This window comes from Triticum aestivum, chromosome 5D (genome assembly GCF_018294505.1).
Source record: "Triticum aestivum cultivar Chinese Spring chromosome 5D, IWGSC CS RefSeq v2.1, whole genome shotgun sequence".
NCBI classification, from domain to species: Eukaryota; Viridiplantae; Streptophyta; class Magnoliopsida; order Poales; family Poaceae; genus Triticum; species Triticum aestivum.
The window spans coordinates 44,965,495-44,977,987 of NC_057808.1; the positions used below are offsets into that span (position 1 = coordinate 44,965,495).

Here is a 12,493-nt window from a genome sequence, read left to right on the forward strand (position 1 = left end):
AAGCCCCAGGAATACTTGAGGAAGCTGCAAGAGAAAATCATGCTTTGGTTTTAGTCTGCTTTGTCTATGTTTTCTTTATGCGTTTGGTCTCAGGGTCTGCAATACTGAATGTACATCAGCTGGGGTAGGAGCGGAACATTACACAGTTCTAGGACAAAACAGGGTTTCATGCCAAATTGACCATCTTACAAGTTCTTGAAAACACAAGAATGTCATTCTACAAATACAGATTAACCTGACAACTTTCACTTTGAAACAAGCACAGGCGGTGGTGAATTAATTAGTTTCCTCATTGGCACGAGGAACATAGCTTCATTTCCATATAATACAATGACTTTTTTTTAATACAAACTCATGCGACATCAATGATTTTACCACAGGCCTGGTCAGCATAATGGACTGCTCCTAGTCTTCGAAATTATCTCATCACAAACAAACTACCCAGGTGTTCTAACCTTTAAGAAAATCTCATTAGAAGTCCCATCTAAATGAAATAGTTGGTTGCTTCTAGTCTTAAGAATGATTTCATCAAAAACACCTATTCAGATTTCCTAATCATAAGAGAGAAAATCTCATTAGAAGTCCTATCTAAATGTTCCTACAAGGCACCCAATTTAGTCAGCGAGGGACAAAAGGTTGCAAAATACAGTTGGATTGTCCCATGTTACAAGTTACATTTTCCACAGGGTCCACACTGCAAGAACAACATAATTAGCAGCAGGCAAGACGCTCATCTGAAGCACCTTCAAATAAACAGCCATTCATGATATCTGCATCACCCACATAAAAGTAAGAGTTAGAGTCTGCATTATCACAGATGCAAACAAAAGCCTATTGTTTGCCAATGTTGTTCCCCATTGGTGTTCGTATAGCAGTGTTTTTCATATCTTATTTGAATGTATAATAATTTCGAAGGTTATACAAGGTGCAGATCATTAAACAGTTGCAAATGGCATATGATGATTTCGAACGAAACATCACTGAGTAAACTGCGAGTGATCTTTTTTTAACAGTTCATTGTGTCCCAATTAATCACCATATGTTATGGTCAAAGTGCAACGTAAACTGAAAACAGTATAAGAGTAGTGACTACATTATGAATTTATGATGCAAGTCAGACCTAACCAGATCATGCCATATATTAAAGAAAATCAGCAGGCGCATTATGACTGATATATTAATACCACTAGAGATGCTAATCAAAGGAAATATCTAACTGAACTTCTCAAGTCAAGTGAGACTGAAGAAATGAAATTGTCCCAGGTCCAAAACTGACGGTCGACATAAAGTAATGTCAGGGTAATCGTGCCTAACATCACACATATTGTACAGATGCAGATAAAATCAAATGAGACTAATATTTGCAAAGTCATGCAAAAGGCAGATCTTATTCTCTTGAATGACTAATAAATAATTCGCTAAAGGTTAAAATAGTCATCATTTAGGCTCCAAACAATAAAATAAAACTCTTATGTTGACTTAAAAACACAAGCTCATGATGCAGCTTAAATCTTAAACATTTTAATTCATGTTTCACTGGAAGACAGAGAATTAAGAAAAGCAGTACAAAACAATCAACTTCTGCGTCAACCCGGCAGCAAATAAAAATTCAAGAAGCACGTACCAATTGATCTGCAGCAGGTCTGGTGACAGAAACCTTTTGAGCCTCCTTTTAACAGAATATGACATTGATTGACAATAGAAGTAAGAAGAAAAGTGTAGCTAACTAAGTCCATTACCCATCTCATCGGTTTTGGAACTCTTATGCTGCCATAGATAAGTCATGTTAACAGACAAACAAAATGTGCTGCAAGAAAAATTGTTATACCAGGAAGCAAATGATGAATGTATATCACCTTGCTTTTTTTGTGCTTATGCACATCTGCCGAATCCTCCGTCCCCTCATGCTTCCTCTTCTGAACAATTTGTGGACATATAAAGTATAGCTAAGTGATGAGTAAGACTTGGACATACTGAAGTTTTAAACATACAGAAAATGCAGCAACCTTCTCATGATGCTTATCCTTTTTCTTATCCTTGTCCTTGTCTTTGTCTTTAGACCGATCCTTATGTCGATGTTTGTGCTTCTTATGCTCCCTGTCTTTATCTTTGTCTTTGTGTTTTTTATGTTTTTTCTCTTTGTCCTTGGACTCACTTTTCGGTTTGCCCGAAATAGTAGGTACACCTTTTTCAGCCTGTTGATTGGTTTGATTGGTAAGTATATGATAGGAAAATGCAATAACACCATGAAGCAAAAGTGGGATGGCAAAAATGATCTTACAGAGGGTAAATCTACTGGAGCAGTTTCACGAAGCTGAAATGCTTGCCCCAGAGTTTCCATATCAAAGGTCTTAATAAAAGGAGGCTTATCCCTTAAGTATGCATTCTGAACGAGTTGATCTAGCTCCATTCCTTCTCCTTTCCGAATTTCAGTGTCCCCCACAACATTGTGAAGGTAATGTGTATCTGAGATTGCAAGTGGCAAAGGCCTCTTGCAGAAGAAATCATGGTGCGGCTGCAATTTGTACTGACTTATTAAATCAACAGCACCAGTGAGCTCCTTAGGTCCTGAAATAGAAAGAGTCATATTATGGACCACCAGCATTGCATATAACCAAGGCAATTTGGAGAAGGATGCACATCAAGAACCATGTCAGGAAAATGCACTCATGCATACAAGTACAATGGACACTTATTTCTCTGGTAGGGTCTAATAAAGTAGCTTGTCGTGATGCACAACAGAAAATATTGCTGTTCAACATAGACAAAAAAATGTCAACATGAGGAAATTTTGGCGATTCCAGAGATGCTGCAAACTCAAAATATCAAATGTAGGACAAAGATTGACTGTCCAAGTTTGAAAATTGAATGTATATTTCTTGTGCAATACTTTGCTGATGGCTACAAGATAACAATCGTCATAACGAATAGAGAAGTACTTCTGCATACAAGTAGAATGGTATCAATTGTGTAACATAATCCAGTAACCCACGTAATATTGGACTATTTATTACTGGTTAAAACTTGAATCTGGGTGGTCAAAAGACAGATACCTTACGAAAAGAAAAACAAAGAGAATATCAGGTAACAAACACAAATAGGCATGGCAACATCCCAGTACGTAACGAACGAAATAAACTAAAGTAGATGCTTAATGAAGCAGAGGATGCTCCCAACGGGACGGTTTCATCTTTAAAGGTGAGAAATCCATGCAACTTCCGACAATGTGTGGTATAATTGTACAAACATCCATAGTTAATTACAGAGGCAAAATTCCCTAGAGGAGATGAATATGCTTGCTAATACTACTTTTCTGCATTTTGAGAGCAGTACCTTTGCCAAACTTCTTGTCGTCAGAATCCATTAGACTGAAGCTCGATTAGGGACAGCCGGGCCTGGTCGCCGACCCAGTGCCAGGCCGAATTCCGCGGCGACGGCGCGCGAGGATGGGGCGGGCGAGGACCTCACCGTGGCTAGGGCGGACCGGCGTCGGTCGGGTGGGGTGGGGCAGCGGCCCGCGTAGTAGATCTGCCGGGGGGGGGGGGGGGGGGGGGGAGGCGGTGAGGGGCGGGGAGGGCGGGGTGGCCGCCGATCTGGCGGCGAGGGGCGGCCGGTCGCCGGAGGAGGGAGGTCCGCGGCCGGCGGGCGATGGAGTGGTGGAGGGGTTCGCCGCTTCACGCGAGGGTCGGGGCGGGGCGGGGCGGGGCTTGTGCTGGGAGGCGGAAGTGGGGCAGGGGCAGAGGATACATAGGCGACTCGACTCGACCAGACCATGTCGGTCTCGGTCGTACCGTATCTCCGCTCCAGCAGGTTGGCGGGGGGAAGATGTTGGCGGTCGCCGTTGGATTGGATCTCACGGTTCCGCGATCAAGGCTTACTATTTCTGTGTGTGGGAAAATATCAGGTGATTCCACCTTCCACTATTCACATAATTTACGTGTCTCATAAAATAATTAAATTACAACTTTTTTGAAACATACTATGAATTTGACTTTTTTAAAAGTGGGAGATATATATGTTCTGGCATCACTTGGATATTCTCCCTTCTGTGCGTTAATTGCTCTGACAGATTTTTTTTTCAAAAACTAAAAGCCTTTCATCTATTAATAATACGCAAAGTACTCCCTCCGATCCATATGGCGATATGGATCAGAGGGAGTAGTAGAAAGATCCCATAGGTGTAACTAAAGTTACAAGCAGGACCATGGACCTCCCATCAGGCATAAAAACTCGATACATGAAACCCGAACTTGTATAGCCTGAAATCAAAGCACTATAACGGCTAGCAGTTTCAAAAACCTCGAAAATGTTTATTCAGGTAATTCGGGTTAGTAGCCACTGCACCTGAATTGACATAGAGGCCTAGTCACGCGTGAAGGCCCAGCCAAAATCCAATCCCCTCGCAAAGCATAGCTATATCTAAAAAAGGTTCTTCATTCGTGTGTACACACACATACACTAGTACAAACCCAGTTTCTGTTTTGATCAAGTCCGCACAAGTGCACAAAAACATCATCATCGATTCTAATAAGGGTGTCTTTAGCGTGGATTATCAAATGGATCTAACCAAATGTCCACGGATATATTTAGACATGTCCGTGGACATCCGACCTGATGGACTATCCAATGGTGTCCCTTAAGATTTCCCTGGTTGTCTGGCCTCCTCTCTTTGTCAAGTTTATCTAAATCAATAGCAATTCAACCATTCATTTATATAGTTGCAAACAAATGCAACTACTAGCAAAAGCACAAGATGTTCATCCAAAAAAATTGGCATCCTCAAAACCAAAAGTAAACGAATCGGTTGTCTGAGCCAAATGACTCAATTTTTGGCCTCTTCCCCTCCCCTTTGTGCAAAGCATGCGATCATTCTATCAGTCTGGTGGTACAAGGCGGCAACACGCCCGAACTAGCAAAGCAAGAGAATGACATGATCAACAAATTGCAACGTAGAGCAAATCAATCAAATAACCAACACACGGAGCAACATGAAGCAAAGCTTAAAAGCTCGAGGAGACACGCCACTTGGCATTCGGTTTTGCATTTGTGCATATGCATCACAATACGGTGGCTTAGTGACTTAGGAATAAGATCATGGATCACTTTCTTATCGTACGGCGCATAGTGTTTTTGCTCATGAAACCAATCATGCACACTTTGTCAAAAAGCGTAGCCCTTTTGCCCCTATGCCTTCAAACGGGTCAACACTTGCGCCCAACGATGCATGCCAAACACAACATTTCACCATCCTTGTTCGAGTACAACAAACCCATCTTCTTCTTCGCGTCTGCATTGGACACGACCGGCTTTGGGTGTCCGTCAGTGTCACTTGATCCGGCTGCGACAAGTAGTGGTCATCGACTTGTTTGCCTTTGTGGCCACCGTAGTTGTGGGTCATGTTCATCATCGCCTCATTGATGGCCATTGTCGAGCTAGGGATAGGCATTCCACCAAACAATGACCGGACACCCCTAGACGAGGGCTCCTCGGACGAAAATTGTGACTAGGCGAGCATCGCCAACTCGGTGAACACATTGTCGCTGTTGAGGTCGATGGTGTACGATGGAGGGTAGCCAGAGGCAGAGGTGAAATAGGCGGGAGGGTGTTATGGCAATTGCGTGTCGAGCTGACTGAACTATTGGGCAACGAAGTAGTACCTCGCCTTGTATTGTGCAGGCCAGGGCTACAATTGCCGAGGGCACCGCCAGATAGTCCGATGTGTAGGAGGAGCTCCGTCCTGAGTGGCCGACTACACCTTCTTCTTTGTCTCCTTCACGCGCCGCTCTTGCCGTAGCGCGGATGCGCCTGCGCGGTTGTACTTCTTCAGATCCGGCAGGACGACGCACATTGTGATAGGCTCAGGCAGGTCCATCTTGACGGTGGCATAATGGGTCGAAATGGGTTGGAACGGCGGCGATTGGGACGGAGAGGAGGGGTGGGGGCAGGGGTCAACACCGGAAGAGTGGGGGTCCTGGGGGTTGTCAAAATATATGGGTGCAGGCTGGTTTTTGGGTGGGTCTGAGGTCGGAGTCTGATGTGGCAGACATCCAGACTCCCTAGAGCTCCCCTCGGTTTGGGACCGTGTTGTGGGATTTCGGATGATTCAAACAAATTTGACCCGATTTGGTGATCCATGTTCGATCACTAAAAGTGTCCGAATAATCTGGTCTAAACATTCGTGGGCATTTTGATGACCCACGTTGGAGATGTCCTAATACATGTTCTGGACTCTAAATATCTTGATTAAAAAAAAGAGCTCCGCACCTTGGTCGGCATGGCGTGATCAATGACATGTGGTCGAGTCCCCAAACCGAAAAAACAGGTACAAAGAAAAAAAATATGGAAATTTTCATTTCTTACAAAAGTCTGAACTTGTATTACAACAAATCAGAGAACATACAAAAGAATTGAAATGTTTTAGAACAAATACTGAGAACCATGACATATGTTTGTTAAAATACGTAAATTACATCAAATAGAATAAATCATAAATATTCCAGAAGAACTTGAATTCAATAAAAGTCAGAAATAACTGGAGCGCAGAACTGATTGATGAGAACATATAGTGGCTTTCATCAACGGCCTTAACATCTCAGTCTTTGTGCCAACAGACACGTCTTCTGCTAATGAAAAATACTGTATATCCTACCTCGGCGAGGCACACATGGTATCAAATCTCAAACCCGAGGTCAAAGTTTGAACCCACTTGCACATGGATTTGTTTCTTCAAAAACAAGAACAAGAACAAGAACAATAAACCACACTCCTACATCAGTAGTTGGGTACATGTCTTGTGAATATTAAAGGTTATGAAACATGTCTCATGAGAAGACTAAGAATTAGCAAACCTTTTATATTAGTCCTACAGAACATGACACCAATTCAGTATCAACGAGTGAACGAGACATCAGCTCCCTCTGCAAGCCAAGGGGCACAACAACCCTACAAACTGGAGTACAAAATTACTCGCCCCTGTACATTACACGCGGCAAATTTTGGCCCCTCGCGTTTGTATAGTCATCTTCAATGACCTGAACAAATAGCGTCTTCCACTACCAGCAGATCCATCCATCCAAATATCCAAGAGCTCCAGGAGGTGAAGCAGCTGATAACATCAAACCCATTGATGGTGTACCTTGTTTGTGTACTGAAGAGCAGACAATGGTGAGGTCCATGATCTCCACTGCCGTCAGTCGATAGAGCAGATGTAGGGAACTCGAGTTAAGGGTGATGGACACCCGGTCTGGTGGGTGTCAGTCATGCTGTGGCCTGGTCCCTGGTGTTCTTCTAAAATGACACTACGGCAGTGGGACTGACGGATGCCGCCTAGTTAAGCCATCGGTTGCTCTGGTGAAGCAGCCATGGATGAGCGCCGTGTCATCTGTAGTTGCAGCATTGCGCGCGGCCTAACGACAGTTTGTCCCAGAGGCATAGCATCTGCCTGGGGGACTGGTAGTGCGCCGTGAAGTAGTTGTCCACGCAGCCGTACTGGCAGAACTTCCAGCTGTGAATGTACTGCACCGGGGCGGCGATGGTGGTAGTGTTGTAGTCCTCAACCCACATGCCCATGCTCACATCCTCCATCTTGAACAGCTGCAGCAGCAGATGATGGCCGTTAGACACCAGCAAAAAAAAGATGGTGGCCGTAAGACGATGATGATACTTTTTTTTTCTTGCGGATTCAGGGTCAGATGGTGATATATTGATATGGTAGGATCAAGGGGACACCGATGCGCTGCAGTTCGGTCAGAGTAAACATCTTACCCTTAGTGACTGATTTGCATGACGGGACACAATGTCTCTGGCAATGTTAATCGAAATTACGTAGCCGGGTCCATTGGCATAGGGGGGATACACCAATTCTGGCCATTCCTGCAGGTGTTTTCGTTGTGAGTGGACAAGTTTATGCCTATGGATTCACATTGTGGGAAGCGGAACGTACCTCAAACGTCACGGCCCATTTACCACTCCGGAGAGGCCTGTGTAAGAGATTTAGGTTGCCAAGATAAAGAGGCAAGGTTCTGTTGAAGGTAGAGACCTGTTGCAACACGACATCCAGCCTCACAAAGGTATCATCGTCGCACTTCATGATATACTCCGCGGTAACATTTTGCACCTGCACAGAAATAAGAGTGGGTGATAATGAAGCATTGCCAAGAGTCAACTAATATGTGAAGAACCATCATGGCTTACCCCGTACTGACATATCGCAACTGTTTTGAGAACCACCAACTCATACCGGTCGATAAATGGCAGAATGACAACGTCTCCAAAATATTCTGCTTCCTTCTTTAGTGCTGCATTTATCTCTTTTCTATGGCTCTACAAAAGCAAACATATCCCAAAGTGGTGTTACCGTTATTTTGTAATTATATGAAAAAGACATTATGGCAAAATGCATATGAAGACCAAACATAAGACTTACCAGTGCGACAAAGAATCGAGCAACCACATTTCCCAATTGGATTGCAGGAAACTGCATCCAAGTTTTTCTAATAGCCATCCGCTCAGCAAAATGGTTTGTAGCAGAGAGAATGCCGATAAAAAGCTGAATCAGTTCCTCTGGCACAGGGCGAGCCTTCCACTTATCAGACATTTCCAAGACATTTTGCAGAGAAAAACTAGGATGAGCCTTCGGAAGAGAGGTTGCATACACCGAGTGAACATCTATGCCACCTGTTACAGCTAAACCAGTTGCATCTTCGAGAGTGAATCCCTGATAAACATTGAGAACAAAAACTAGTCAGTATTTTCATTCGCAGAACTGTACAACATCCGTATTTGTATACACCGAATAAAATCTTTGTCATAGGAACAGAATTTACCATCCTATGAGGAAATGAGGCAACATGACGACCCCCTACATTAATATGGTACCCTTCAACACCAGCTTGGATAGTGAGAACAAACATCTTCCCCTCTAAAAATGGGTATGGCCAGGTCATTTCTGGTTTCTTTGCTCGGCCGATGAACCTGTTGAACCATGAGTTTGTTTTTGTTTCTTTTGAATCAGCCATGTCCCTCCGTTCCCATTTCTCACATTTTGGAAACCCATCGACTGCAAAAAGTTAACAACACTGTCAGCACGCATAGAGGTAATGTCAACTGATACGGAGGCGTGGAGGCAAGGGATGATACCATTTCAAAAACAAAAACATAGTAGAAGATATGTAGCATCAGAAAACATTTTGGGAGACAGATTGGTAAAACATGATCCAGCAGAAATACATTACAGTTGTATACGGAAAATCTGAAAAACTATGGAGCGCGAAGCAATTACACGTAGTATCCCTTTTTCTGTCAACTGGCACCAGTAAGTCCAATTGTACAGGTACTAAAATCATTGCTACAAATCTACGAACAGTCAAAATAACTAATGAGCAAGTGATTCAAATAAACACAAACTTGCGTGCCTATGAATGGAGAATGGAAGATCAATGCAGAATGGTATATTGACCCATACAGATTACTGGTTACTGAACCGGCAATGTTGCATTGTCCTTGTGCCAGGACAGAAAGATAGCAAAACAAGCAAACTCAATTACAGCTAATTGCAGTACAATGAGCTGAGCGCACGCACCATGGTCGTCGTCCTTGGAGGGGGTGCCGTCGCAGCGCTGCGCCTTGCCCCACTGCATGCGGAAGCAGGTGTTCATCTCCAGCACCGGCCGACGGCTCCAGTCGCCGCGGAGCCGCGGGTTGAGGTGGAGGATCCTGGGCGGGTCCTCGCCGTCGGAGGCGCGCAGGCCGCGCAGCTCCACCGCGAACTGCGCCACCATGACCGTCCCGTTCCCGCTCCCGCTCCGCTCCAGCGCCTCCACGTACTCCGCCACCGCCTCGCGCGCCGTCGCCACGACCGTCACCGCGGACCCCACCGCCAGCCCGCACGGCAGGAACGCGGCCGTCTCGCCCTCGCCGCCGCCTCCGAGCTCGAGCGAGGTGGGGCACTCGACCGCCGCGCCGTCGCCCGAGACGATGGCGTCCACGTCGCCCGAGAACGCGGAGGCCTCCTCCCACGCCTTGGCCCCGAGCGCCCACGCCTCCGCGGCCATGCGCTCGAGCTCGGAGAAGTTCCCCCGCAGGCCCCACCTCCTCCGACTTCCCCCACCAAGAGCTTCGTGGCGCCGGAGGATCTCCCCGGTGATGCGGCCGTACCCCGTGACAGCAGCACCGCCCCCAGCGGCGCGGCGCCCGCGGGGCGCCCGCTCGAGGGCATCCCGCTGCAGCAGCTCGCCTCGCGAGGCGGCGGTTTCCGGCCGGGGGATGGCCGCGGCGTCCTCCCAGCTGCCGAGGCCGGAGAGCTTGACGGAGACGAAGACGAGGTACGCGAAGGCCGCCGCGGCGAGGAGGGGCGCCAGGCGCCTGCGCGCGCGCGCCCGGCCGCCGAGGAAGATCTCGGAGCTGCGCGCGCGCTTCATGGCGGCGTCGGCGGCGGCGGCGCGCCGGCGAGGAGTGGGTGGGTTACCGGGTCTGGGATGGTAGCGGAGCTCGCCGGGTCCGCGGAGAGCCGGGGAATAAAAACGGGAAGGGGAAAGTGATAGGGAGGAGGGTTGTTGGTGCTGAGCTGGCGGTTTCTTTGAGAGATAGTGAGAGTTTACTCTTTCTTTCAAGTGTTTATTACCTGGAGTTAGAAGAAAAGATGTGTTCAATTTGAGTCATTATGGATGTTTTGGGTCATTTCAAGTTACTACTTCCTCCGTCACAGTTTAGAAGGCACAGTTAAATTTGCGTGCGTTTCCACATTAGACAAGGTTTAGGGCGCATTGCATTTATTTCTAGTAGCTAATTAGTAATCCGATATACTATTTCTATATGCATGCGTAGTGTGAATGCTATTTTTTAGTCCATCCCACAACCAATAGATAACCATCTAGGTCCCAGAGAATTTTCAAGCGCGCCTTCTAAACCGTGACGGAGGGAGTAAGAAAAGATCGATTTATTGTCTCTTGCAACTTTCATTAGCATTATTAATTTTTTAAATGGTTTCTAGTACTCCCTTCGATCACAGTTTACAAGGCGTGCTTCAGTTCTCATGCATTTCCACCACCAGAAGGATTTTAGGCGTGTTTGGTTTAATGCTCAATTAATTAGGGTGTGGTAACCGCAATCAAGTCCACAAATTTCTTTCAATGTAGGTGTGTACGTGGAGTGGAGTAAGTGCATGCATGTGTGTACGTGGGGTGGAAGCACTCCATGCATGCGTGTATGCACTAATTTCTCTAGTAATAGACACCGTGCTATCACTATCGACGCTATTTTTCAGGTCAATCGCTAGTCGCCTTGGTCGCAGAGATTGTTGAAGCGCGCCCTGTAAACTATGACGGAGGGAGTATTTCGTTTAGGGTTATTTCAAGTTATTGCTAAGATCGATTTATTGTCTGTCCCAACTCTCATTATGCTACTACTAGCATTAATTATTGAATGGTTTCTATTTCATAATTGTGTCCTGAAATTCCCATGTTATTTGTGAAAATGTTGCTTTGCTGAAACACATAAGTTTATTTTCCTAATTCAGATCTTTTTTTGTCACAATCAAATTTTTACTGTCTAATAAATCAACAAAACCATATCATGCAATCACAAAATTAGTACAAAACCATTTTTTCTTAGGGATAATAAATACTCTTATCGTTCTATATTAGCTGTCAATAATTTAGTACAACTTGATTAAGTACAAAGACGTACTAAATCAGCGAGAACTAATATGGAGGGAGTAAGTTTTCTGTTTTGTAGTGGGAAAATTTCCCTAAGCAACCGAACAAGGCCTAAAGAATTTTTCAGGCCCATCATGTTTTTCTAAGCTGATTAGCATCGCCTGTGAGAAACGTTCTTGATTCCATAGACGTATGTAATAATAGTTATTATAGATCACACAGGGCGCAATGCACAATTTCTACTTAACATTTTTTTAAGTTTGGCATTGATGAATAAGATGCAATGAAAATTTACAAGAATAAGTACAAATTCAGAGCCTCGGAGGTGGTAGTATATAGCTGCATCTACCAACTTGGACACAGGACACCTATGGTCTATGGACACCTGGTTGATGCTCTGGATGAATTTACTGTATGTGTGGTCTTTGGTTAGTCACTAGTGTTCTAGTTGATATCTCGAGTTTGTGAATATGAGCAGAAGAGCCAGATATGGGTTGCGAAGGATGGCACTGTGGAGAAATATAACGACTCGTTTGAGGATGTCCTCCTACTCCAAAACAATCCACAATTCGTGGAAGGAAACTTCAACATCCTCCATGAGAGAATCGGCACAGACACATTACAAATAAAGATGCCAACATACATACAAATAGACCAATTTGAGGGCTCCTTTGATTCAAAGGAATTGCATACGACTTTTATAGGATTGGATCCTATAGACAGTTTTCCTATCTTTGTACTACTTTCGGTAGGAAAGCTAGCAATCACTACAACCTCATTTAAAATTTCTTCGACAGAATCAAAAGAATTCCCCAATGACAAAGGTGGACTTGGATTCA

The 12,493-nt window shown here is 45.0% G+C and overlaps 2 protein-coding genes across 4 annotated transcripts; both read right to left on the reverse strand.

The window, feature by feature from the left end:
• Nucleotides 1-272: 272 nt before the first annotated feature.
• On the reverse strand, nt 273-3,557 carry LOC123119336 (probable mediator of RNA polymerase II transcription subunit 19b). Of its 3 annotated transcripts, XM_044539112.1 has the most exons (6): nt 3,334-3,557; nt 2,282-2,568; nt 2,007-2,195; nt 1,857-1,916; nt 1,625-1,767; nt 273-770 (listed from the first exon to the last, which is right to left on the reverse strand). In XM_044539112.1, the coding sequence occupies exons 1-5, from the start codon at nt 3,362-3,364 to the stop codon at nt 1,723-1,725; spliced, it is 612 nt and encodes a 203-aa protein (XP_044395047.1). In that variant the 5' UTR covers nt 3,365-3,557; the 3' UTR covers nt 273-770; nt 1,625-1,722. The 3 variants fall into 3 exon arrangements, with proteins under 3 accessions (XP_044395047.1, XP_044395046.1, XP_044395045.1); XM_044539111.1 differs by having other exon boundaries at nt 1,625-1,916; XM_044539110.1 differs by lacking the exon at nt 273-770 and having other exon boundaries at nt 788-1,916.
• A 3,190-nt stretch (nt 3,558-6,747) lies between these two features.
• LOC123119337 (hydroxyproline O-galactosyltransferase GALT2) lies at nt 6,748-10,531 on the reverse strand. The gene is made up of 7 exons (XM_044539113.1): nt 9,581-10,531; nt 8,826-9,058; nt 8,426-8,716; nt 8,194-8,322; nt 7,943-8,116; nt 7,765-7,872; nt 6,748-7,593 (listed from the first exon to the last, which is right to left on the reverse strand). The coding sequence occupies exons 1-7, from the start codon at nt 10,416-10,418 to the stop codon at nt 7,378-7,380; spliced, it is 1,989 nt and encodes a 662-aa protein (XP_044395048.1). The 5' UTR covers nt 10,419-10,531; the 3' UTR covers nt 6,748-7,377.
• Nucleotides 10,532-12,493: the final 1,962 nt, after the last annotated feature.

Excerpts from the sequence above, each read along its gene's own strand:
- LOC123119336 (XM_044539111.1), bottom strand. The coding sequence starts at position 3,364 with ATGGATTCTGACGACAAGAAGTTTGGCAAAG. Across the intron at positions 2,196-2,281 it reads CTCCAGTAGATTTACCCTCT|GCTGAAAAAGGTGTACCTAC; the intron begins GTAAGATCATTT and ends ACCAATCAACAG. Across the intron at positions 1,917-2,006 it reads AGGATAAGCATCATGAGAAG|AAGAGGAAGCATGAGGGGAC; the intron begins GTTGCTGCATTT and ends CAAATTGTTCAG.
- LOC123119337 (XM_044539113.1), bottom strand. The coding sequence starts at position 10,418 with ATGAAGCGCGCGCGCAGCTCCGAGATCTTCCTCGGCGGCCGGGCGCGC. Across the intron at positions 9,059-9,580 it reads CTCCAAGGACGACGACCATG|TCGATGGGTTTCCAAAATGT; the intron begins GTGCGTGCGCTC and ends AACTTTTTGCAG. Across the intron at positions 7,594-7,764 it reads ATGCAAATCAGTCACTAAGG|CTGTTCAAGATGGAGGATGT; the intron begins GTAAGATGTTTA and ends CTGCTGCTGCAG.